The sequence below is a fragment of the Dipodomys spectabilis genome, unplaced genomic scaffold (assembly GCF_019054845.1).
Source record: "Dipodomys spectabilis isolate Male_0828 unplaced genomic scaffold, ASM1905484v1 ptg000156l, whole genome shotgun sequence".
NCBI lineage: Eukaryota > Metazoa > Chordata > Mammalia > Rodentia > Heteromyidae > Dipodomys > Dipodomys spectabilis.
The window spans coordinates 316581-342718 of record NW_024870833.1 but is presented as its reverse complement, the minus strand read 5'-3'; the positions used below and the strand labels follow the sequence as shown (position 1 = coordinate 342718).

The 26138-nt window shown below is 35.5% G+C and overlaps 1 protein-coding gene across 1 annotated transcript in view; it reads right to left on the bottom strand.

Moving 5' to 3' along the window:
* Positions 1-26138, bottom strand: part of Dmd (dystrophin) — a 1242252-nt gene that overhangs the window by 1147863 nt on the left and 68251 nt on the right. The window contains exon 13 of the mRNA XM_042692421.1: positions 25825-26007. Coding sequence (XP_042548355.1) covers positions 25825-26007 — 183 coding nt within the window. The remainder of the gene's footprint in view (positions 1-25824; positions 26008-26138) is intronic.

Genomic DNA, 26138 nt, shown 5'->3' with positions numbered 1-26138 from the left:
GTGGTCCACAACATTCAACAACTAACCAGAGAGATCTTTAAAAATGCAAAGTTACCTTTAATTCAATGGTTAATAGTACAAAATAAAAAAAGTTGGGAGAGATAGGGAATAATGATGAAAAATTACATTGATCAAGATGAATTATACTCATAAACTGCCATGTCAACTAGAAACCCAACCAAATTAAAAAATGAATTGTAATAGATATTACAAAACAAGAGAAAATAAAAAATACAAAGAAAATGTTAAGTTCAGGTTAAAGTCTATTGAATGAGCATAGCTCAATTTAAGAGATTTCATGATTTCTTAAGCTTAATAAGTAATACTGTGTGGAAAATCAACGGTAGCTAAAAACTAAAATGACAATTCAGTAGTTTTTAAAGGATTTTTAACTCAGGAAATGTATTTTTAAAGAATATTCTCTGAAGAAGACAAGTGGCTAATAGATACATGATGAAAATTTCAACATTCTTAGCCATTAAGGTAAATCAAAGCTATACTTAGATATAATCTCACCACAGTCAGAATGGCAGTCATCAAGAAAACAAGCAACACCAAATGCAGGAGTGGATGAAAGGGAAAAGGAAATCCTCATACACTGTTGGTGAGAATGTGAATGAGTACAGTCAATATGGAAATCAATATGCAGGCTTCTCATATAACTAAAAATAGATCAGCATTGGGATCCTACTGTACACATTTTTGGCATGTATCAGAAGGCATCTAAATCAACATACAAAAAAGACACCTGCTTTGTTTATTCAATAGACAAATGGTCAAATATTGTATATATGTATTACATATACATATGTATATATGTGTATATTTATGTACCATGGCATTATGTCATTTGTAGGAATAGGGATGGGGCTTAAGATTAACATGTTGAGCAAGGTAAGCCAAGCTTAAAGAGCCAAGTACCATGGATGTTTTGCTCAACTGCATAATTTAGAATTAAAGAAACATATGTAAAAATATATATGTATGTGTGTGTATGTATATCAATGCACATATTACCTGATCACAACTAAGGGAGAGTTTAGGTGACAATGTGGAAGATAAAGAGGGAAAAAGAATGATAGAGGGTGAATAATATCAAAATACTTGCTGTCTAAAAATGAAGATGACATAAAGAATCTCATTGAAAAATTTTGAACTCCACAGCTGAACATAAAAAAGAAAAGAAAAGAAGAATTTATGGGGGTCAATTATGGGTCTTGAACTCTGGGCCTGGGTGCTGTCCTCAGCTCTTCAGTTCAAGGATAGCATTCTACCACTTGAGCCACAGCACCACTTGCAGTTTTCTGGTAGTTTATTAGAGATAAGAGTTTCACAAACTTTCCTGCCCGAACTTTCCTGCCCAGGCTGGCTGTGAACCACGATCCTCAGATCTCAGTCTCCCTAGTAGCTAGGATCACAGGTGTGAGCTGCCAACACATGGCTAAAAGAAAATTTTTGAACATAGGTTATAGTAGATGGGGAAAGAGAGCAATAGAGAGGGTGATTCTGACCAAAATAGAATACTTTCAAAAATGAACTATGTAAAATAGTCTTTGGTGAGTGTGGTTATCAGCATGAGGGGGAAGCCTGGGGAGGGTAAATGAGGGTAAATATGGTTGAAGTGCTTTGCATATATGAACATAGAAAAATAAAATCTGTTGAAATTGTCTTAATAAGAGGGAAGGGAGATAAAGGTAAATGATGGAGGGTGCGAGGTTGAAGGGATACCTTGTAAGCATGCATGGAAATCTAACCCCTGTTGCACAACTAATATATACTAATAACATTGTTTAATGAGGAGGTCCAAAACAATATCAACGTAAGTGTAGTATAAGGCTACAAAGTACCAAATAAATCCAAGAAAACTACTGTTGTGATAAAGGCTACATGTCTTATTTTAAAAAAGATACAAATCAAGCCGGGTGCTGGTGGCTCACGCCTGTAATCCTAGCTACTCAGGAGGCTGAGATCTGAGGATCGCGGTTCAAAGCCAGCCCGGGCAGGAGAGACTGTGAGACTCCTATCTCCAATAAACCACAGAAAACCGGAAGTGGCGCTGTAGCTCAAGTGGTAGAGTGCTCGCCTTGAGCTGAAGAGCTAAGGGACAGCACCCAGGCCCACAGTTCAAGCCCCACGACCGACAAAAAAAAAAAAAAAGATACAAATCAACAATTCTGTCTCTAATCTTTGGTTTCATTCCATATTAAAGGAAAAAAGTCTTAAAAAAAGGAGTAAATGAAAATTACAGTTTTAATCAATATTTTACATAAAACACTTCCATATTTGTTAGATAAAAATAGATAAAGATATAATAGAGTGGTGCTTTAAATGAACTACCTCAATTTAACTGATACATTGTGTTCAATGAAAGAAGTAGTGTAATTATTACATATGACTGAGATGTGAAAACACAGATCATATTTACGTAGTAAATTTTTAAAAAGATTTGAAAATAGGAGATGTACAAATCACTGTTACTTATAATAAACCAACATTAACTTTGATTCATCACATACGGCCATTAAAAAGCATGTATCAAAGAAATAAATGTTGCATGCGTGTGACTACAATTATATAAGTAAAAACACTGGGTGTTATGCAAGTGGTTAGAATTGAATCAACTAAAGTATAGTATACTCTTTGGAGAGCTCCAATCGTGTAATTTTTTTTAGAACGAAAATTCACACTTCAACAAAATGAACACCAGTATGAGTACTTGAAAGCGGGTAGATGAAGCCAAGAGGAGAAGGGTAGAGGAATGAAGTGGGGAAAATGCAGTCATTAATTCATTGCATATCCCACAAAATTAAGAAAAATAAGGGAAGGGATGGGTTGAAAGCGAGTGAAAATACTGGAGGGGGCATGACACCAATCAAGAGCCTTGTACTCATGTATTGCTTTGTCAAATGGCAACTCCTTTGTACAACTACTTAAAGAAAAAAAATAAAGAATTTATCAGACCTATATGCATGGACTAGAAAAATATTGGTAGACTAAGTGTAAAAGTGATTCAATGAATTAGGTGGTATGTTTTTGAAAAGCAAAAACATGTTTGTATGTAATCTTTACTATTAAAAAGCTTAGAAAATAGTATAAAAGTTAACATTGAACTCAATTCTTATTTCAGAGGCAATGGGAATTGGCAGTAGGAATTAATGGAGAGAACTAATGTTTGCTCAATACACAATTCTATTGATTAAACTGTTAAGCTAATATTCTAATACACTAAAAAGACCCAAGCAGAGTTCCAAACAAGAATTAAATAGTGAAAGGAAAAAGAGGGAGATTTCAGGGGCAATGTCTTTTTGTAACTTTTGTCAGGAAGCAAAAGCCTTTCCAATTGATTTTAACACAACAAATTGTTCTCAGTTCAATGTTACAAGAAGGCAGAAACTAGATTTTGATTAAAAGTTATGGAAGCAGAGGCAAATACAAGATGTATAAGAAGAACGATGAAGAAAGATGAGACAGTCTTTAAAAACCTTTACATTATCACCTAAAGCAACATTAATGTCACTCACTGCATTGATGGAATTGATAGAAGGGTCCTGGAGAAGTTTGGTGTCTGATGCTGCACATGAGCAAGAGAAAATTCTTTATAGGTGATTGACACCCCTGAAGGCAAGCAAGGACCAATAGGTGAAAAATAGCACTGTTAGGTGAAGGCATCGAACATTGGACCAATTTTGATTCATCTTCAAAGTCCAATTTGTAATTGCCTGGGGGAAGTGGGTGGAGGGGAAGTATGGGAGCTTGAACATGCTCAGCTTACAACTGGTACTCTCTTACTTGAGCCATACCCCTAGCCCTGTACTTCTGAAGGGTAATTGAAGATAAGAGGGTCTTGGGCTTCTTTACCCAGGATGTTTTGAATCTTGATCTTCCAAGTCTCAGACTCCCAAAGAGCTAGGATTATAGGAGCAAATATAGATACTCAGCTCAATTCATAAAAATTTCAATTGACTATAACTAATGAGAAAATGACAAAGCCAAAGCAAATATTTAGCTAGGATAATCTATAGCAATAATAAAGATACATTTTCCAGAAATAACTTCTGTATCAGTGTTTGGTGAAATAATTAATACAGTATTGACAAGGATTCCAGCACCAAACACGGAGAGTTAAAATTTTTTCATGATCACTTTTAAATCTATTATGTATCATATATTTTAAAAGCATAAAATTTCATAACATAATATAGAAATTATAACTGAGACCTTAGATATAATTTTCTTTCCAAAATCTCTGTAATAACAATAAGGTTTTGTGCCAAATAAAACTCCCAAATTTCAGTCTTCAAACTTTTTAGAGTATTAGTTTAATTTCTTTGCTCTTAAACTCCCCAATAAAGAATTTCAGAAAAGAATGGCCATTAAGGGGCTGGGAAGGTGGCTCAGTGGTAGAGCACTTGCCTTGCATGCATGAGGCCCTGGGTTTGATTCCTCAGCACCACATAAGCAGGAAAAGAAAAGCCGGATGTGGCAGTGTGGCTCAAGTGGCAGAGCGCTAGCCTTGAGCTGAAGAACTGAGGGACAGTGCCCAGGCCCCGACTTCAGTCCCCACAACCAAGCCCCCCCCCCCAAAAAAAAGAATGGCCCTTAATTCAACTGAATTTTAAATGTCCAGATTTTTATCTTTGTCTATTTTGTTTCAATTTTTAAAACATATACAAAGTAATATTCTATTTGCAAAGTAAATGAATATACAATGCTATTGTGAGTTTTTTAAATTACTGAAGCAAATTATATTTAACTGCAGATATAAAAAATAAATGCCATTTGGAGACATTTATCATTAGTGTTTGTATTGAAACTCTATTAGACCGATGTGATACCTTAATCCTCTTTCCTCATATACTTGTTCATGTATGTTTTTATTATATGGGATAAAAGAAAATTCCAAATTTGTATTCTGGTGAATAACTTTTTGGGTATAACTTTTTCCTGCCATATAAGACATAAAATAAAGAAGGTAACAATCGTTTTTGGTAATTTACATGTCTTCATTTTAACAACTTCAAGGCATCAACATAGAAACATGGCAGAAATAGTGCCCCTTCCTGTGAATAAATTTCTGAAAGTTGGTTGATTGCAGATACAGTATTTTATCAGCCAATGAAGAACATTAGGGAACGTCACAGAGCTCCACCCTTTATCTTTAATGTGCGTTTATGTAAAATATATTATGAGGCTGGGAAGGTGGCTCAGTGGTAGATTGCATGCATGAGGCCCTGGGTTTGATTGATCAGCACCACATAAGCAGCAAAAGTCAAAAGTGCTGCTGTGGCTCAAGTGCTAGAATGCTAGCCTTGGGCTGAAGAACTGGGGGACAGCACCCAGGCCCAGAGTTCAGGCCCCACTACTGACAAATAGTAATAATAATAAAATTATTATTATTATGAAGAAATGATATGTAAGAAAAAAAATGATAAAAATGAAGAAAATTCAATTTAACACTTCTTCATATTGTATTCTTTTTTTTTTGGATCTGGTTGTGGGCCTGAACTCTGGGCCTGAGCGCTGTCCCTCAGCTCTTCAGCTCAAGGCTAGCGCTCTACCACTTGAGCCACAGCACCACTTCCGGCTTTTTTCTTTTTGCTTATGTGGTGCTGAGAAATTGAACCCAGGGCCTCATGCATGCAAGGCAAGCGCTCTACCACTGAGCCACTTCCCAGCCCCACTTCTTCATATTGTAGAAAGCCGCTACAGACTAAAGAGCAATTCTTATATAAATTGAACTCTATGAGGAGCTCAAATTTTCACTCTCTTTCCAAAATTTCCTTTCCTCATAATCCAGTGAAATAATCTGATTAAAATACATTTACATAGAACATAATTTACAAAAGAACATGAAACAAGAAATGAGCAGGACGCCAGTGGCTCACACCTGTAATCCTAGCTACTCAGGAGGCTGAGATCTGAGGATCACGGTTCAAAGCCAGCCAGGGCAGGAAAGTCCATGAGCCTCTTATCTCCAATAAACCACTAGAAAACCGGAAGTGACACTGTGGCTCAAGCGGTAGAGCACTTGCCTTGAGCTGAAGAGCTGAAGAGTGTAGGGATAGCGCCCAAGCCCATAGTTCAAGCCCCACAACCGACCAAAAAAAGAAAAAAAAACTTGAAATTCCACATGAACATACGATTCATTCACTCACTCATCATTTTTAATGCATAGCTGATCTAGGTTAGATTAGATTACACATATTGGGGAAATAATAGTAAAAAAGAGACTCAAGGTCTGAGCTTGTATGAAGTCTACAGCCACATTGTAGAAAACAAATTACAAGTAAGTAAATATATAAACATCATCTTTCAGATTGTTATAAATTATGTAAGGGAAAATTTGACTATGAAACATGATAGTTATAAACATTATAGACAACTGTATTTACTAGATAATTCATTAATTTATTTTTCCCTTTAGTCTGTTAAAAAGAAACTTATATGAGAAACAGTTTTCATGGATTTCTCACAAACATCCCTTAAACTTAATTCATTCAGACAATAAGTATCCATGTATTACTATTCAGCAAAAAAGATAAAACAATGCTTCTAAATTGTCAATTAAATTGCACATATTAAGCTTGTACAAATACAAACTCTGGTTTTTGTAAAATCCATACATCTTTTATTCATGAATTAGTTGTGACTAAATATAGTATTCCTGTTTTATGTGTTTCAAAATAGCTATAAATAAAGTTGTTCATGATTACAACAAATTGTATTACATTGATGAAATCAATCTAAGTGAACCTGTAGTTCTGTATATTACCAAGTGGGTACTGCACATTACTCAAAGGATTAAATAAATAAAACTAAAATATGTCATGTTTCAAACAATATAGTTATATAATATATTCTCCATGAATAATGCATTTTTGTTAGTAAAAGTAAAACTAAAAGTTAAACATATATTAATGTACCAGTATCCACTGGTTCATAAAGCAAGGCAGAAAAATTTTCAATTAACAGTAAGCTTGAAAACATTTTAATACTATTTATATTGTGAAAATCAAAAGAAAAACTCTACAATTGGATTAATTTTATTCATCTTTTCTTAGAATATGATTCATACAATGAGAATCTTAAGTAATCATTGAAGAATCAAAATGATTCACAGATGGTGCAACTGATTTAATTATTTTTAACCATTCGTTTTGGGCATGCTCAGAAGGATATTTCTAACCCCATTGCAGAAGACATCTGAGCTCCCCCTTCCAGCTGGTGTTCCATATTTTCAAAGCAAATTTAGACTAGAGAAAATTACACTTTTTATTGTTGTCTTGCAAATGGAGGTCAAATTGCTGTGTATAAATTCTTGTTCTTTTTACTCTTCATTGTGAGTTATATTTGTCAAATAACATGTATTTTGTATGATTGCTATGGATTTTCTAATGTCATTTTACGTTTTGTGTTGTATAGCACCTAGGACACACTAGATAAATGATTATTAAATGAAATACACACCAACTCATCATATCCCCCGAAAATACAGTTTGCATAGGCTCCCAGTAATTGTTTGGAATTGCAATTTTAGTTCAGCATCATCATTATTGAAAAATCTTCACAAAGTTAACAAAACAGAAAGAGACCAATTTAATAATGTCCCCTATGTCTAAGAAAACAACATGAATAAATTCTTTGTTATATACTTAAACTAGAACCCTTCTCCTTAATTCTGCAGGATTTGAGGCAAGTATTTTTTGGGGGGGCAGTTAGGAGGATTACAGACATCCTTTACCTTTGTGAAGTTTTATACACTCAGGCTTATACGCAGAGTGAGTTATATTATGAAATAAAGATAACATATTCACAACCAACCATTCTCATTATTAAAGAAAGAAAAAAATTGCCTAGTAACCTAACTTCAAAATAAGAAGTAAATTATTTCAAAATATTTCTTTCAATTTTTTCAAGATTATGAAAGTCTAAAGAAAGTGAATATTAATTTTAGAAAAGCAAGTTATTTGATATGACGCCAAACTAGATAATATACATATTCTAAATTTACCACTAAAAGTATAAAATTATAAAATTGCCTATACTAATAATGCATCAGATATAATTTTACTTATATGCAATAGTTTGGAAAAATGTATAATTCACAATGTATTTAACAAGACTATTTCCATAAATGCATTGAATTTTTGAGTGCTAGCAAAATCTGACAATGTTATTATAAGGTAACATTTTATTTTCTGTGTACATATTTGACATCAAATTGAATTATGAATTATTAATTCAGAATATGAGCAATACAAAATTATGTGTCTACTATAAGCTCAATCTGATTGTAAAATAGTTAAGGGTAGTAAATCTCGTTTGAGACATTTTTTTCTAATAGTTTTAGATTATTGTCTATTGAATCAATCAATTGATGTACTATTTGTGAGGCAATATTTTGGATACAACTTTTATATAAAACGATGAGCTTCTGGGGCTGGGAAGGTGGCTCAGTGGTAGAGCGCTTGCCTTGCATGCATGAGGCCCTGGGTTCGATTCCTCAGCACCACATAAGCAAAAAGAAAAAAGCCGGAAGTGGCGCTGTGGCTCAAGTGGTAGAGCGCTAGCCTTGAGCTGAAGAGCTGAGGGACAGCGCCCACGCCGAGTTCAGGCCCCATGACCGGACCCCCCCAAAACAAACAAACAAACAAACAAACAAAAACGATGAGCTTCTTTAGATGCTTAAGAACATTAAATCTCGACTGACACCTTATTTCACATATAATGTCTTTAGACTAGAGACCTACAGAAACCCTTAAATTCTGTGTTTATATGATTACTAACTTTAGCTAATTTAATGTTCTTCAAGCTCAGTTTCTTATTCGGATTAATCACTGTATCTTAATAATGTTTGTAAATATTTCCCCCTCTATTCATAAATATTATACTCTATTTCTGTCATATTACTAGTTACATGCACAATGAATTTTTTAAGTGTCTTCTGAGCACCAAGAACCTTGGGTATCCATGGCTCACATCTATAATTCTAGATACTCAGGAGGCTAAGTCATAGAAGATCTCAATTTGAAGCCAACCAGGGCAGTAAAATCTAAGAAAGTCCCTATCCAATATACCTGAAAAAATGCTAGACTGGAGGTATGGTTCAAGTGCCAGGGCACCAGTTATGAGCAAGCAAGCTGAGCAAGAGTGGGAGACTCAGATACATCCCTGATATGGACACACACACACACACACACACACACACACACACACACACACACACACACAGACTAAATAGACGTCATTGATTTTTTTTCATGCAATAAGAAAAAGAATTTTCTGTGTCATTGGGCACTCATTTTAAGGATAGAGATTTTTTAAACCAGTTACAGTACAAATGTGAATCATTACAAACTTCCTTAATAGTGTACTTATGGAGGAAAAATGATGAAGGTATATGTAAGTAAAAGTTGTTGAGAGAAGAGAGAGAATACTAATTTTCACTGAGAATATTCTGACTGAAAGCTTGAAGGCAGAAATGTAAAGGCCAGGGATAAACGGTGGATATCTCGTAGGTTTAGGGGACATTGAAGAGATCAATGTAGGCACAGCAGAGGGGAAAGGAGGTAAAGTACTAAATAATAAGGATAGAAATTCATTTGAGATTCATTTAAGGGTGCCTGATATTCCTTTAGAGTAGATAGGAATCCACTGGAAATATGGGATCAGATTCATATCTGATTTCCATTTTTAAATGGCGTTCTTGTGCATTGTGTTGAGAATAGGTAAAGAAAAATTAAGGGGACTTTTATCTGAAGAATTGATAGTGTTATCACCTAAGGAGCTAGTGGTCTTGATTTTCAAAAAGGTCTTGATCATCAGCTAATAGGTTATGAAAAAATCATGAGACTGGAAAAATGAGTAAGGCATATATAGAAATTTTTTTTTTAAATCTGAATATTGGAAACATTCACTTAGGATTATAGGAAAGATACTGTTATTTATAGCTACAGACATTGAAAAGCAATATACAAGATAGGGGGGAAACTAGGTGACCTCCAAATACATCTTTCTTAACTTCTCTGCATTTGATGCCAAATATTTTAGTTCCCTTATGTTTAGTGTATAAATTATGTATTTTTATATAGTAAATAGTTAAGGTTTTTCCATTTCTTTATCAATTTTATTGTAGTTTGCTGCTTAGCTCATCCATCTCTGGTCATTTTAGTGCTTATGTAAAATCTCCAGTGTTTTGTTCAGTGAGAATCTCATTCAAGTAAATACACGAGAGTCAGAAAATATTATTTCAGTGGTTATCTGTGAAAGAATTTCTATCATTACAAAATTTTGTTTATCATCTTTTGTCATCACTTTTGAATGAGAACACACACACACACACATACATACACACACATATACATACACACACACAAAATAGCCTTTCTCCAATTTGGGTAGGATTTATCCATTCATTTTCTTTTACATGGTGAGAGTAGTCTTTCAAGAGTCTATTTAGTCATGAACTTAATTCTCATCTCCGGACCACGGCTTTTCTAAGGCCATGAGTAATATTTGTCCATTTTTTTCCCTGAAAGTGTCATTTTAGCTATTAGTCATTTAATCCAGAATCAGTATCACATAAAATAATGTGTTCATTTATGATACCCAATGGGAAAGTAGGTTTCAACTTACATTTTGTTCTCATCTATATATTTACATCTTTGACAAAATTATATATAAATATACACTGCAGGAGTTCCGGGAAGATGGCGGAGGAGAAGCTGGAATCTGAACAAGCTCTCGCATAGAAAGCAGTTTTAGAGTTCCAGTGAACAGTCCTAAGCCAGAGAATCACACCAAGTGAGCCATCACAGGACAGAGAGTTAGACAAGAGAGGGGAAGCCAAGACAAGGAGACACATCTGAGCGCCTGCCAGCAGCCACCACGGCGGCGGCAGGGTCGCAGCGGCGACCGCAGCCGCGGCCATACCTGAGCGCTCACACAGAGAGTCCAGGACGAAGGAGCCAGAGGATTCTACTCAACATCAGCAAGAACCGACAAGGAGCGGACATCTTCATCCTGCAGTTTGCAGACCAGAGATGACCCAGGATCCAAGACTCGGCGTGAGTAGAAGCCCGACGTCCTCACTCCTTCTCAGGGAGCAGAGGAGGGAGGGCCACCCCTCCCCACCCAGCACCGGTGATCTCCATCTTGGATACCGACAAAGCTCGGAGGAGCTGCTAGCTCCAGCTCAGGCCTTGGAATAAAACGAGTCATTTAGCAGGTCACAAGAACTTAACGGCGAAGTGACCTGCCAGACTCAGCTCCATCCAGGGAAAAGTCACCCAGCTCAGGCACCAGCCATTGGAGTGGCTCTCCTCACCGGGTAACCAGAGCCAGAGGCTGCCCCTCCCTCTAGCAGCCTCCACAATCAATTGAAAAACAGAAACCCAGATAATGGCCCCAGGGTGGGCTCTGTGAATTTTTCACAAAATAGCCCCAGGGAAAAGCTACTGTTTGTTGAAAGGCCTCAACTCTACCAGAACCTAGCCTCATCACCCCTCTTTTGTGATTCTCAAAGCAGATCACCCTCCCATTAAACTAACCTGGGAGGTGGATCTCAAAATCTTGGGTAAAGCAGAGCATTTTTCTGCCTGTTCGAACAAACTGACTTAAGAAACCAATCAAGCCACAGGACCTCAAGCTGACCAGAGACTCCAACAAGAGGCTGGTTACAGACAAAAGGGAGATACAGGATTCTTCCCACCCCTCCCAAAAAAATCAAAAAAAAAAAATCAAAGAACTTTCTTTCTTCTTTTCTTTTTTCTTTTCTTTTTTTTTTTTGGTACCTTATATATATAAAAAATTTTTTTTCCTTTTCTAAAACTTTTATTAATCTTTAATTTTTGCCTTTTTTGAAAAAATAATTGTTTTCCAGTAACTTTTTTTTCCCTCTTATAATTTTTATTTTAGGAATACGTGAATGTACGTTTTCCTTTCTTTTCTTGTCTTCTCTCTCTTTTTGTTTCTTTCTTAATTATCTTTTTGTTTTTTGTCTAGCTCTACTGAACTTCTGATCTTTTTTTTTCTCCCTTTCTTATCCTTTTCACCTTTTCCTTTCTTTTGTTCTTCTGTATGTGACTTAACTCTTGTCCTGCACATCCTCACATAAACCCATAGTTAACTAGTAGACCCTATCCCCCATTGTGTACACACTTAGTCCACAAATTTATTACTCAATCCGAAACCTCTGAGACTTAAATTCCTTAATAGCAGTACTACCTCTTTATACCTATATAATATTTTAAGCATTTTTTAAGTTTTTCACATCTCCTCTATCTCCCTCCTGTTTTCTCATTATATTCACATTCCTCTCTAAATAGATGGTCTTTCAATCTCCATAACTATATTAATTTTTACGTTTCTAATTTTTTTTCTTGTCTCTTTTCATTTCCCTTTCCCTTTCTTCTTTTTCTCTCCCTCTCTACTTGCATCCTACCCAACCTATTTCCTGCATTGAGATTAGGACATAGTTAACTCTCCCTGTGCCTCCCCACACCAATCTATTCCTAATTTTTACCCACATCTCTCCCTAACCCTAAAAATTTCTGGTTTTCCAAATTCTTCTCTGCGGTTCGAAGCCCATTAACAGATAGTTGTTTGATGTTGAATAGATGTATCTGTTGAACTAGATTGTATCTGTAGACTATTGACTGTATAAATGCAAACGTTGGTTGATGGTTGCCTTAAGATAGTGTTCTAGCACAAAACTGGTGCTATTTTCATCTCAAATGGGCAGAGTAAGCCGAAAAAACACAAGAAAAATGGCAAATCCGGGTATCTCAATTCCCAATCTTGATAATCAGGGGTCAGATAAGATAATGAACAATCCAGAGGAGAGTTCCCAAATAGCTCTACAAACACTGGTGGCAAACATGATAAATGAGAAGTTTGACAACTTACAAAGGACTCTGTATGAGTGTGATAGGGAGAGAGAGGAGGCATCCCAAAAGTTTATACAGGAATATCATAAGCGTGAGGAAGCTACTCAAAAACTGATACAGGATTTGCGTGAACAACTTGAGAATACTCAAAGAGAAAGGGAGGAATGGCGTGAGCAGGCTGAGAACACTCAAAGAGAACTGCAGGAATCCCACGAACGGGAGGAAAGAGAACTGCAGGAATCCCACAAACGGGAGGAAGCTAATCAAAGAGTAATTCAGGAGTTGAGAGACCAGGTAGAGAACACACAAAGATCACTAAAGGCATTCATGGAATCCATTAACAAAGAGCTGAAGGAAGTCAGGGAGACCACAAAGGGAATGCTGAATGGAACCCAACAGAAGGAATGGGAGACCAAAGAAACCATAACCAATCAACTAAGTGATTTGAGAACAAACACTGAACACCAAATTAAGGAAGTAAAGAAATTCATACAAGACCTAAAACAGAGCTTCAACAAAGAACTTGAAGCCATCAAAGCTGACCAATTAGAAGGAAAAGAGATAAAAAACAAATTAGAGAGTCTTGACAGCAGGTTAGACCATGCAGAAGATCCAAACTCAGGGATTGAAGACAGCCTAGATATTATAGAGAAAGAACATACAACCATCCAAGACAAGACCAAGAAGTATGATAGATCTATCCAACACCTGGAAGACACCATCAGAAGGCCTAATCTAAGGATAATGGGTGTAGAGGAGCACCTAGAAACAGAAGTTAATGGTCTAGGAAATTTTTTTAACAAGATTCTAGCAGAGAACTTCCCAAACATACAAAAAGATAGGCCTATTCAGATACAAGAAGCTTTTAGAACCCCAAATAGACCAGACCAGAATAGGACATCCCACGGTCACATTATAATCCACACAGGATCAACTCAGACCAAGGAAAAGATCCTTAAAGCTGTCAAGGAGAAAAGGGTAATCACCTATAAAGGTAAACCAATTAGAATCACCTCAGATTTCTCAGCAGAGACAATCAAAGCAAGAAGAGCCTGGAATGATGTATGCCATGCCCTAAAAACAAACAACTATCAACCAAGAATACTGTACCCAGCTAAACTCTCCTTCATAACTGAAGGTCAAATAAAAACCTTCCATAGCAAAGAAAAATTAAAACAATACATCTCCACCAAACCAGCCCTACAAAAGATTCTTAAAGATGTCCTACACATAGAAAACCAACAAGACCGCAACAAAGGCCAAGAAACTGCACCCAAACTGAGAATCCAAGAACCATAGGAAGAACCCAGTTTTCGCAGCCCCCAAGAAGGTGGATAACATGGCAGGAACTCCCAAATACCTCTCAGTCCTATCTCTTAACGTTAACGGACTGAACTCTCCAATTAAGCGACATAGACTGTCTAGTTGGATTAAAAAACAAGACCCTTCTATCTGCTGCCTGCAGGAGTCACATCTTGCCCGTAAAAACAAACACATTTTCAATGTTAAAGGCTGGAACAAAATCTACCAAGCAAACGGCCCCCATAAACAGGCGGGAGTTGCAATCTTAATATCAGATAAAATAGACTTCAAATTAAAATTCGTGAGAAGAGATAAAGAAGGTCACTACATACTAATTAAAGGATCTCTCCTTCAGGAGGATATTACAATTCTAAATATCTATTCGCCAAACAATGGAGCACCCAAATTTATCAAAGAAACACTACTTTCCCTCAAATCCCATATAGATCCAAAGACATTAATTGTTGGGGATTTTAAAACACCACTCTCCCCACTAGATAGATCAACTCGGCAAAAACTCAACAGAGAAACCGCAGATCTAAACAGCTGCATAGATCAACTAGACTTAACAGACATCTACGAACATTTCACCCAGCAGCATCAGAATACACGTTTTTTCTCAGCAGCACATGGAACGTTTTCTAAAATAGACCACATTTTAGGCCACAAAGCAAACTTGTCTAAATTCAGAAACATTGAAGTTATACCTTGCATTCTCTCTGACCACAAGGGAATAAAATTAGAACTCAACACCAAAAGCCACCAAAGAAAGTCCGGTATCACATGGAGGCTGAACAACACACTGCTGAATCAAGAGTGGGTCATGGAAGAGATTAGAAAGGAAATTCAAATGTTCAAGCTATTCAACAAAAATGAACACACAAATTACCAGCTCCTCTGGGACATAGCAAAGGCAGTACTCAGAGGCAACTTTATAGCTCTGAGCTCCTACATCAACAAATTGGAGAGATCTGAAATTAGCAATTTAATGACACATCTAAACCTCCTTGAAAAAGAGCAGCAAGATAAACCCCAATCCAATAGACGGAAAGAAATAATCAAAATTAAATCAGAATTAAATGAATTAGAATCCAAAAAAACTATAGAAAGAATCAACAAAACAAAGAGTTGGTTCTTCGAAAAACTTAACAAAATTGATAGACCCTTAGCAAATCTTATCAGAAAAAGAAGAGAACACACCCAAATTAATAAACTCAGAGATGAGAATGGAAACATCACCACGGAAACAACCAAGATTCAGAACATTATAAGGGAATACTTCTCAAAACTTTATGCTAATAAGTTTGAGAACTTGACAGAAATGGACCTCTTCCTAGCAAATATTGACATGCCAAAACTAAACCAAGATGAGTTAAACCAGCTTAACAGGCCCATATCAAGCATTGAAATAGAAACAGCAATAAGAGACCTCCCAGCTAAGAAAAGTCCAGGACCAGATGGTTTTACAGCGGAATTTTACAAGGCCTTCAAAGCAGAGCTCACACCAATACTCCTCCAACTCTTCAATGAAATTGAAAGAGAAAGCTCACTACTGAACACATTCTATGAAGCCATCATAACCCTCATCCCAAAACCAGGCAGGGACTCAGCAAAGAAAGAGAACTATAGACCCATTTTTTTGATGAACATTGATGCAAAATTTCTCAACAAAATTTTGGCCAATCGACTTCAACAATTCATCCAAAAAATCATACACCACGATCAAACAGGATTCATTTCAGTGATGCAAAGCTGGTTCAAGATACGCAAATCAATTAATATTATTCATCACATCAACAGGAGCAAGAATAAGAACCACATGGTTATCTCAATAAATGCAGAAAAAGCATTCGACAAGATCCAACACCCCTTTATGATGAAGGTTTTGGAAAAATTAGGAATCCATGGAACATTCCTCAATACAATAAAGGCTGTATACGACAAACCTACAGCCAGCATTATACTCAATGGTGAAAAACTAAAGCCATTTCCTCTTAACTCAGGAACAAGACAAGGATGCCCACTCTCTCCACTTCTCTTCAATCTAGTATTAGAATGCCTAGCTACAGCAATAAGACAAGATGCAGACATAAAGGGGATCCAAATAGGGAAAGAAGAAATAAAACTCTCCCTCTTTGCAGATGACATGATCTTGTATTTAAAGAATCCCATAGACTCCACTCCCAAATTACTCAAGCTGATTCAAAACTTTGGCAAAGTAGCAGGTTATAAAATTAACCCCCAAAAATCAACGGCTTTTCTGTATGCCAACAATGAGAAAAGTGTGGCTGAAATTAGGAAAGCAACTCCATTTGTAATAGCCCCACAAAAAATAAAATACCTCGGAATTAACTTAACTAAAGAAGTGAAGGACCTCTATGATGAAAACTTTAAAATCTTGAAAAAGGAAATCAACACAGAACTTAAAAAATGGCAAAACCTCCCATGCTCCTGGATTGGAAAGATTAACATCGTGAAAATGGCAATACTTCCCAAGGCTATCTACAAATTCAACGCAATACCTATCCAAATTCCAACCTCATTCTTTAAGGAAATAGAAGAGGCAATCCAAAAATTCATATGGAACAATAAAAGACCCCGAATAGCAAAAACGCTCCTGAATGGAAAGAACACTGCTGGAGGAATATCAATACCAAACTTCAAACTCTACTATAAAGCCATAGTAATCAAAACAGCTTGGTATTGGCATAAGAACAGACCTCAGGACCAATGGAATAGAATTGAAAACCCAGAAATGAACCTACAGACCTATAGACATCTAATCTTCGATAAGGGAGCTAAAACAATAGAATGGAAGAAAGACAACCTCTTCAGTCAATGGTGCTGGCAAAATTGGTTAACTACATGTAGAAAACTTAAGCTAGATCCTTATATATCACCCTGCACCAGAATCAACTCCAAATGGATCAAAGACCTTGAACTCAAAGCAGACACTCTGAAAACATTACAGGATGGAATAGGAGAAACCCTAGGTCTCCTTGGCTCAGGCCGAAATTTTCTGAATAGAGACCCGGAAACACAACAAATCAAAAAAAGGTTGGACAAATGGCATTGCATAAAGTTGCAGAGCTTCTGCAGGGCAAATGACATAGCTAGCAAGATCAATAGAAAGCCCACGGATTGGGAGAAGATCTTTACTAGCCATACAACCGACAAGGGTCTCATATCTAAAATATACTTGGAACTCAAAAAATTAAACCCCCCAACAACAAATCCTCAAAGAAACAACTGCCCAATAAATAAGTGGGCGAAAGACTTAAAGAGAAACTTCTCTGAAGAAGAAAGAAGGATGGCCAATAGACACATGCAGAAATGTTCAACATCCCTAGCCATAAAAGAAATGCAAATCAAAACAACATTGAGATATCACCTCACTCCAGTTAGAATGGCAAAAATCAAGAACTCTAACAACAACAGATGCTGGAGGGGATGTGGACAGAAAGGAACCTTACTTCATTGTTGGTGGGAATGTAAACTTGTTCAACCACTTTGAAAAGCAGTATGGAGGTTCCTCAAAAGACTTCACATAGAGTTCCCCTATGACCCAGCAATCCCACTTTTGGGCATTTACCCTAATGTTTACAAACAAGACCACACTAAAGCTACCAGCACAACTATGTTTATTGCAGCATTATTTACCATAGCTAAGATATGGAACCAACCCAGATGCCCCTCAGTAGATGAATGGATCAAGAAAATGTGGTATATATACACAATGGAATTCTATGCCTCCATCAGAAAGAATGACATTGCCCCATTTGTTAGGAAATGGAAAGACTTGGAAAAAATTATATTAAGTGAAGTAAGTCAGGCCCAAAGAAACATAGGTCCCATGGTTTCCCTTATTTGTAATATCTAGTATATGTATGAGTCAAGCGGAAAAGGTCAGATAATGTGATGTCAGGAAAATGAACCCTTAGATGTGTATTTTAATGTTTTTTTCTTTCATGCATGTGTTTCTAACACATTTATAAGATTATCTCTTTGTTGCTTTGTATGTCCCTCCCCCACAGTATAACCTCTGCTTTCACTATATTTGATGTCAGTATAACTTGTGGAGGAGATGGGGAAAAACCAGTTGTTTAAGGATACAGGTGGACCTGTTGCAACAATGAGAAGTACAAGTTGTCATGTCCAAAAGGAGCTTTACAACGTCGGTGCGGGGGGTGGGGGGGGGGAAGAAGGAGAAGGATTGGGATTGGGGTGGGAGGGGGGAGGCTGGGAAGGGATGTGAAGGGTAAACAAAGGAGGAGGCTGCAATGCTTGGTAAGAAATGTACGCATTATCCTGCCCATGTAACTGTAACTCCTCTGTACAGTATGTTCACAAATAAAATTAAATTAAATTAAAAAAAAAAGTAAAAAAAAAAAATAAATATATATACACTGCAAATTTCCATGCATTTGCAATCAAGTGTCAATAAATCAGCAGGTTGATTTTTAGATGTACATGTCTCTACTAGACAGCCATTAAATTGATTATATGTATAATTAGAAACTAAACTAAACAACTACCATCAAAAACCTAAGGGAAAAAACATAGATTTTTAACAAATCTAATTCAACCCTTATGATATGCTAATTATAAAATTGAAGCTGGGACGAGAAAAATTTTTATAAGCAGTTAACTCCTGGTTCAATATTTCCCTCAGCAACCATTATTAGTCTTTTATATTCACATCTCTATTTACTGCAGAACATTCTGTCTCAGAATAAGAAAATTGTTTATGTTCCTCAAATCTCCAAGGATGTTGCATTGGCAGCTGATAATCTTTGTTTTTATTTCAAGGCAAAGACAAAAATCTATGTGGCAATTATGCAAAGAAAATGTTTCCCTTTTTTTATTCTCAAATGTAATTGCTTTTCATTATATGATGGAAGACAAAATAAAAAATGTGTTGTGGAGGAGTACAATGTTTACATAAGGTTATAGCAAAGAGATCTGTAAGTATTTTTCTTGTATATCTTTGCTTCATTTAAGACAACAAAAGCACCATGGTACAATGATGCTTTTTCTTGTTGAACTATACTGATTGATCACCCTTTAGGCAAGAATCTCACCATCAAACTGAAGGAACTTTTTCTTACTGCAGCTCATCAAATGTGATAGTCAACAGAATCTATGTCCTTCATAAAATGCATAGACACCTGCATAATCAAACACATTGAGAAGTTCTAGAGTAAGAAAGCCTTACTTAATCCTGTGCTTACTCAAATAATATGAGTACTAATTCTTCCTCCCTTCTTTTTAATAACTTTCATCATATTTATGGAGGCACTGGGCTAAAGTGTGATGTAATCATTTTCATAAATATATTTTTAGATAATTTAATACCAGAGAAAATAATATGGAGAATGTCAACACCATGACCAAACTAGATGCATAGGAAAGCTCCTTGACATGTAACATTTGATTCAAATAAAAATTAACAAGTTTAAGCTGGGTGCCAGTGTCTTGGGCCTGTTTTCTTAGCTACTTAGGACACAGACATTGGAGGATTGGAATTCAAGCCAGCCCAAAATGAAAGTCCATGAGACTCTTATCTCTAACCACAAAATAATGGAACCTGATAGAACACTAGCCTTCAGCTAAAAAAACTCAGGGACAGTGCCCAGGCCCTGAGTTCAAGCCTACGACAGGTTAAAAAAGGAAACATTTTCATTTTACAAAGTTACTCATTTAAGAACTAGTGTAAAACACACATTTAGTGCGGCAGTTCAATAAATCTGCATAAAAGATTAATTCCCATCAACTTTCAGAAACTTGAACATTTTGGAAATGCGTACTTTTAATGTTCTTTAAATATCTTATTACAATTCTCCTAGTATAGTAGAAGCTTTCCTTTTTAATACATTTTATAATCCTTTGTAATAGTCACATACTTCCAGTAGTTTTGTCTTTCTTAAGTCTTGTTATTTACAGACATAATTATAATAAAGTTACTGTTTAAGCAACTGGCTTAAAAATACTAACTGGAATGTATAAAACATATCACAAGGCCAGATTATACATCAAAATCTTACTGCCTTACTATTCATTGTCTTAATGGAAAGATAGTAAGGTTATTGAACCTATATACAAATGCACGCCTAGGATCTGACGTAGAAATAAAGTTTTATGTAATTAAATATGGAAGAGGCATCTCTATGCTGCTCCAGAAGAAGAAAAATGAGAAAGGGAGATCACCATTAAGCAGCAAGAGCAATAGGAAGTGTAGCTCATAGGATTTCATTGAGAACAAATGGCCAGCAGAGGTGGATACTACCTTGTTCAGACCTTAACCCAACACCCTGACATCAGCAGAAAGCAAACAGTGGAGGTGAGAAAAGTTGGAAGTAGTGATTAGGATTAGAGGATGTTGTAGTAAATGATATTAAGATATGATAGTGTTGTAGAGCTTCTAGGATGCAGGTCAGTGGAAGAGGATTTGAACTAATTTACTTTTCTACTATAAAGAGATAAGAATAATCATGGAAGATTTCAGTTGAACTCAATGAAATATAATTACATTTAGAGACATCTGGGGAGATTAGTAGGCAATAATTAATGTAGTTGAAATGGAAGTAGATAGATTATTCCTTATGCAGCTATGCTATGTAGAAAATGTCTACTAGTGCATCTGAGATAAGAAATGGAATGAGTTGATGAACACTAAATGCTGAATGTCTGCATTATATCCTTTGTGTTTGTTGTCATAAAATATTCAGAGTAGTTGGAGCTATACTTAGATAAGTTTCTTTCCCTTTTCCCCTAAGATATCATTTGTACTTGTTTTCTTTACCCTTACTGGGATCAGTACCTGTATGGTTATTCTAAAACCTGACTATATTTTTTTGCTCTCCAGAAACTTGGTAATTGGCAATAACTCATACTGAACCCATTATGTGCAAGTTTTATATTTGTTGGCACAACCTACAAATCTCAAATTTGTGGTAGCATTTATGTGATAGTCAAATAACTTTAACATTCTCATAGTATTGTTTTTCCTTTCTAGCACTTACCATCATTTTAGTAATCAGAAGATATTTTTTGAAATATTCTTCACTGGTTAAGAAAAATAACTTTATACTGATATTTATTGCTCTATGCTTTCTTCTAGATTTTTTCCCTTTTTCTATTTTTTACAAAAGTAAATGTTCAATAATACTTTCAGTAAGGTTAAGCATGAATTACATACTTTCTTCTTTATTTTTACCTTTTCTCTTAAAACACTTTACCATATATTTGAAAAGTTGTCTAACATTTTGAAGGTCTTTCAACATCTTCTGCATTCTAATATCTATTATTGATTAAATGTCTCATTTGACTATTGTCATCATTGAAGATTATCTCTTTTGTCTTTGATAGCTTTTATGACACTTGTTCATTCGGTATTCTGAGCACCAATTAAGGCTGGCTTAGTGTGGTTTCACATTTATTCTCTGCCCACTGGTAAACTTTATTCAGTGTGCAGACTTGTGTCAATTTGAATTTATCCAATTTTATTTATTTTATTTTTTTTGGTCCGGTTGTGGGGCCTGAGCTCTGGGCCTGGGCGCTGTCCCTCAGCTCTTCAGCTCAAGGTGAGTGCTCTACCACTTGAGCCACAGCGCCACTTTCGGCCTTTTTTTTTTTCTGCTTATGTGGTACTGAGGAATCGAACCCAAGGCCTCATGCATGCAAGGCAAGCACTCTACCACTGAGCCACCTTCCCAGCCCAAAATTATCCAATTTTATAAAACATTCATTTATATAAAATAGTGTTGCAGCCTCATGCTTTCCATTTTTAGAGCCTGGAACTCTTTCAGTATGTATGTTTGAGCTTTTCATCATTTTTTTTTCTAGAACTTTCAGCAAGGCAACTAGTTCCTCAGCATCTTCAAGTTCATATATTTTTCTAATATAAATCTGCTTTTGAAATAGACATTTGCTTCAAACTATTGCATTATTTCTAGATAATTTTTCACAAGACTTCTTGTTAATTTTTTCAACATTACCTGTCTTTATTAGGAAAATACCTTCTGTGCTTTATTGTATTTAAACATTAAAAAGTATTTTCTTTCATGTTCTTTTAGACTTCCATCTGGTATTTTATTTCATTATTGTATACACACATTATTCATTTATTATCTGCAATTATTATTTATAAAATGGTGACTTTTCACAAGTCTTATTATTTAGTCTGATATTTTATTTTGTTTAGGAGTTCCAAGGAAACCTCTGATTTTGATGGTATCCTTATTGTGCAACCTTTTCATTGTGTTTACTTGGGCTGAGTTTAATGGCAAAATACTACATTAAGTTTACTAAAAACACACATTGTTTTCTAGAAGTTTAAGAGACTTTATTTTTTATTCTTAGCTTATTCTTTATCTTAAAATAGAAGACAAAAATTCAGATGGAGCTCTATCAGCAAATTTATGAAGAATCATGTCTTTATTGATAGTCACCAGCATTGCAGGGATTCCTACAATTATTCTCTAAACCTAGACAAGACTATGTGTCCATGGATTATAGTACCCAACTTGTGATTTATCTTGTTCAAAATATCACATATTTCTTGTTGATAATCTTTAAGATAAATGGGACATAGCAAGCCTCATCCTGTTAAGCGTGCATAAACATCATATGCTTTAAAAGATAATATGCCTGTTTCAGTGCTGGATTCCTTCTAGGCCATGTTTTTTCTACTAGCCCACACTGCTGTGGTGATACAACCTGAAGAAAACTTCCCTAAGTACAGTTTACAGCTAGCACTCACTCTTGAGTATCTAAAATCAGCCAAAAATGAATCAAAATGGTGGGCAAGAGTTTTCTTATACTAAGCATATGTAGGAACATTTACCTGTTTTCCCCCACTCTGTTGTTCCTTCTTTATTGTGTCCTTTTTTTGTTTTGTTTTGCCAGGAGAACCAACATTTGAAGATATACTCTTCTCTCCATTTGTCTGCACTCTTGCCTGGCATCAAGATTTCCTTAGACAAAATCCAAGTTCTTTTTGTATTTCACTAAATCCACATATAACTTTAATATGGACTTAGTCCCCTAAATGCATTCAATTTCTAGTGCTTAGCCAAATTTCTGAATCTGTATACCTGAAAGAAGGAGAACTAAGCTCTCATTGTAAACTCAGCTCTCAAATGCTAAGCACATCACTCTTTTTTTTTTTTTGGTCAGTCATGGGGCCTTGGCTCTGTCCCTCAGCATTTCAGCTCAAGGCAAGCTCTTTAGCCCTTGAGCCATAGCGTCACTTCTGGTTTTATGGTGGTTTATTGGAGCTAAGAGTTTCACAGACTTTCCTGCCAGAGCTGGCTTTGAACTGTGATCCTCAGATCTCAGCCTCTTCAGTAGCTGGGATCACAGGTGTGACTTTTTATTTTTATTTTTTTATTAACTACCATTGCTGCAGTCACGATGTGAAAGACTAGCTACAAATCTAGGCTTTGTATCTAGAAAGAATAGGAAGAGACATTTAGGAGAAATCAAAATGTGACAAATAGTGAAGAATGCTATGGTAATCTGCACACTATCAGGACCATGTTAGCATTATTACAAACACAAATTCACAAGAGGCTGTTTGCTTATGGATCTCATAGATGACTCCATTGACAAAATAGTGGAAAAGAAATCTCTAGTAGTCACAGTGAAATAAGTTTTTAAAATATATTAGCAATGAGTGAAGTATAAAGTATAAAGAAGCATCTTAGATGTTGCAATTTGTAGTTGTTTATGTGATTATTAATGCAACTACAGATCTCCCTATCTACCTGCATTCTATCTTAATTCAGTTCTAACTAAAATCAAATCTCATATAAAACCATAATAATTTGATTGTAATTCATATATATTCTGTTTCTGCTATGATATACAACCTAATATTAACATAAAAATAGTCCTCACCCAAACTTGAGGCTTAACTGTTTCATATATAAAAGTTGAGACTGTTTTATGAGGAAAATAAATCTTAGTATTTATCTATAATTTATTTTAAAATTATACAGATTCACATAGTTTCTTATTTCATACAATTATTGTGTTCTAAAAAATATTTGCTGAGAGTCTACTCAGTAAAAGAACATATGGTGGTTTATGCAGAGTTTGGATCTTGTGTCTGTTTAATTGTAAAGCATTAGTAATTAAGTAGAATGTAACAGATTTTAATCCTATATATTGGGTATGTCAAGAAAGACAAAAAATGAAATGAGGAATTGAGTTAAAATTCAAAACAAATGACTTCATTGTAAACATCCTATTAAATCAAGGCAAAATCATTTTACTAGTATTTTCCTTATGCCTTAATCTTTCATTTCATTTTGTATGTGCAGACACAGGATTTCTGAATGATTTATGATATGTTATATTCCTAAGAACTAATATGAAGGATAATAGGCTGAAATGTTCAAGCAGTTAGAAATAGACATAAAGTATAACATATAGCTAACATTTCTTATGGTTTTTTTCTTCAATTTGCTCAGGATATTCAGCTCCTATTAAACTTCAGAACATTGGACTTTGTATTCATGAATTTTCTTAAAAAGGTAAAAAGGAACTAATAATATGCAGCTTATTTCCCCTTATGTGTTTCTAAAATAGTTAATTTTAGGTATATTTATAATATACCTAAAATTTATAAAATATAAACATTGTATAAAAGGCAATAAAAAATACCACAAAAGAATTTCCCATATAGTCTCATTAGTGGGCCAAACCAAATGCAGTTGTATTTGCATAAGGCAAAATGGTTGAATAACTGTTTCATATAATTCAACCTAAAATGAGTATAGTTGTTTTTGTTTTGTTTTGTTTTTTAATTTTCCAGACGCTTACATCCTGGTTTTGTGAGGAGCACATTCTTGGATAATTACAGATGGTAGCCATTCCTCTTACCTTAGGAGAACTTGAAATAGGAACAAAAAAATCCATGAATCTAGTTTATGCCCAATTACATATTTAAAAAAATAAGAACACACAATTTTGAAGTGTCTTTAAAGAATAAACCATAAACTTTCCATTCAGTTGTCTAAAATGAACATTTTTCTGTCTTTGGCTAATGCCATTAGTTGACATTCAGTCTGCTGTTGATTTGCAACTTACTGGACATCCAATTCTTCTAAGAGGCACTGTGACTCACTAAATAGTTAAGCCAGGTATAAAGATAAAACTGTTATTCTTTCAGTCAGTGAGGTAAGGCACTTTGTAGATTGACATAAGAAGCTGTTTCACATCATATTTATTATTTACTGTGTATACAGGAAGAAAGTAAAATTAGCATGGGATGATCTCAGGAAAGCAGTACAGATTTCTGGATTAGACACAGAAGTAAAGTAAATGTATGGTAAATTGACAAATTCACATTGCCAATGTCATGAAAAATGATGCAGCAAAAAAAAATTAAGATGTGTTTTCATTTTTGATAAGGGAGATTTTCCTATCAGCTACTGTTTCCATAGGTCTTTACTCTTCAAAATTAAGCTCTAGTGTTATAGAAGCCCCAAGTGAGGGAAACTACTCATTTTCAGAATGCACAACTAGAAGTTTGAAATTGAACCCAGAGTTTTCATGTTGCTGTTAGTAGGCCGCTGTTAATAGAGCAGTAGATGCAAATACTTATGTGGGTTTGCCAATAACAACTCACAATTTGTGCAAAGTTGAGTCTTCGAAACTGAGCACATTTGCTCTCAATTTCCCGCCAGCGCTTGCTGAGCTGGATCTGAGTTGGCTCCACTGCCATTGCGGCCCCATCCTCAGACAAGCCCTCAGCTTGCCTACGTACTGCATTCAGCTCCTCTTTCTTCTTCTGCAATTCCCGATCAATTTCCTAGTAAGCAAAACCAATACAGGGCCCAGGGCAGTTAGCTAACCACATCAACCGACCTATAAGCAGCAAATATCTGTCCGAGAAATTTCAAAGGCTATTGGTCCTTCATTGTCATCTTCCAAAGTGTATAA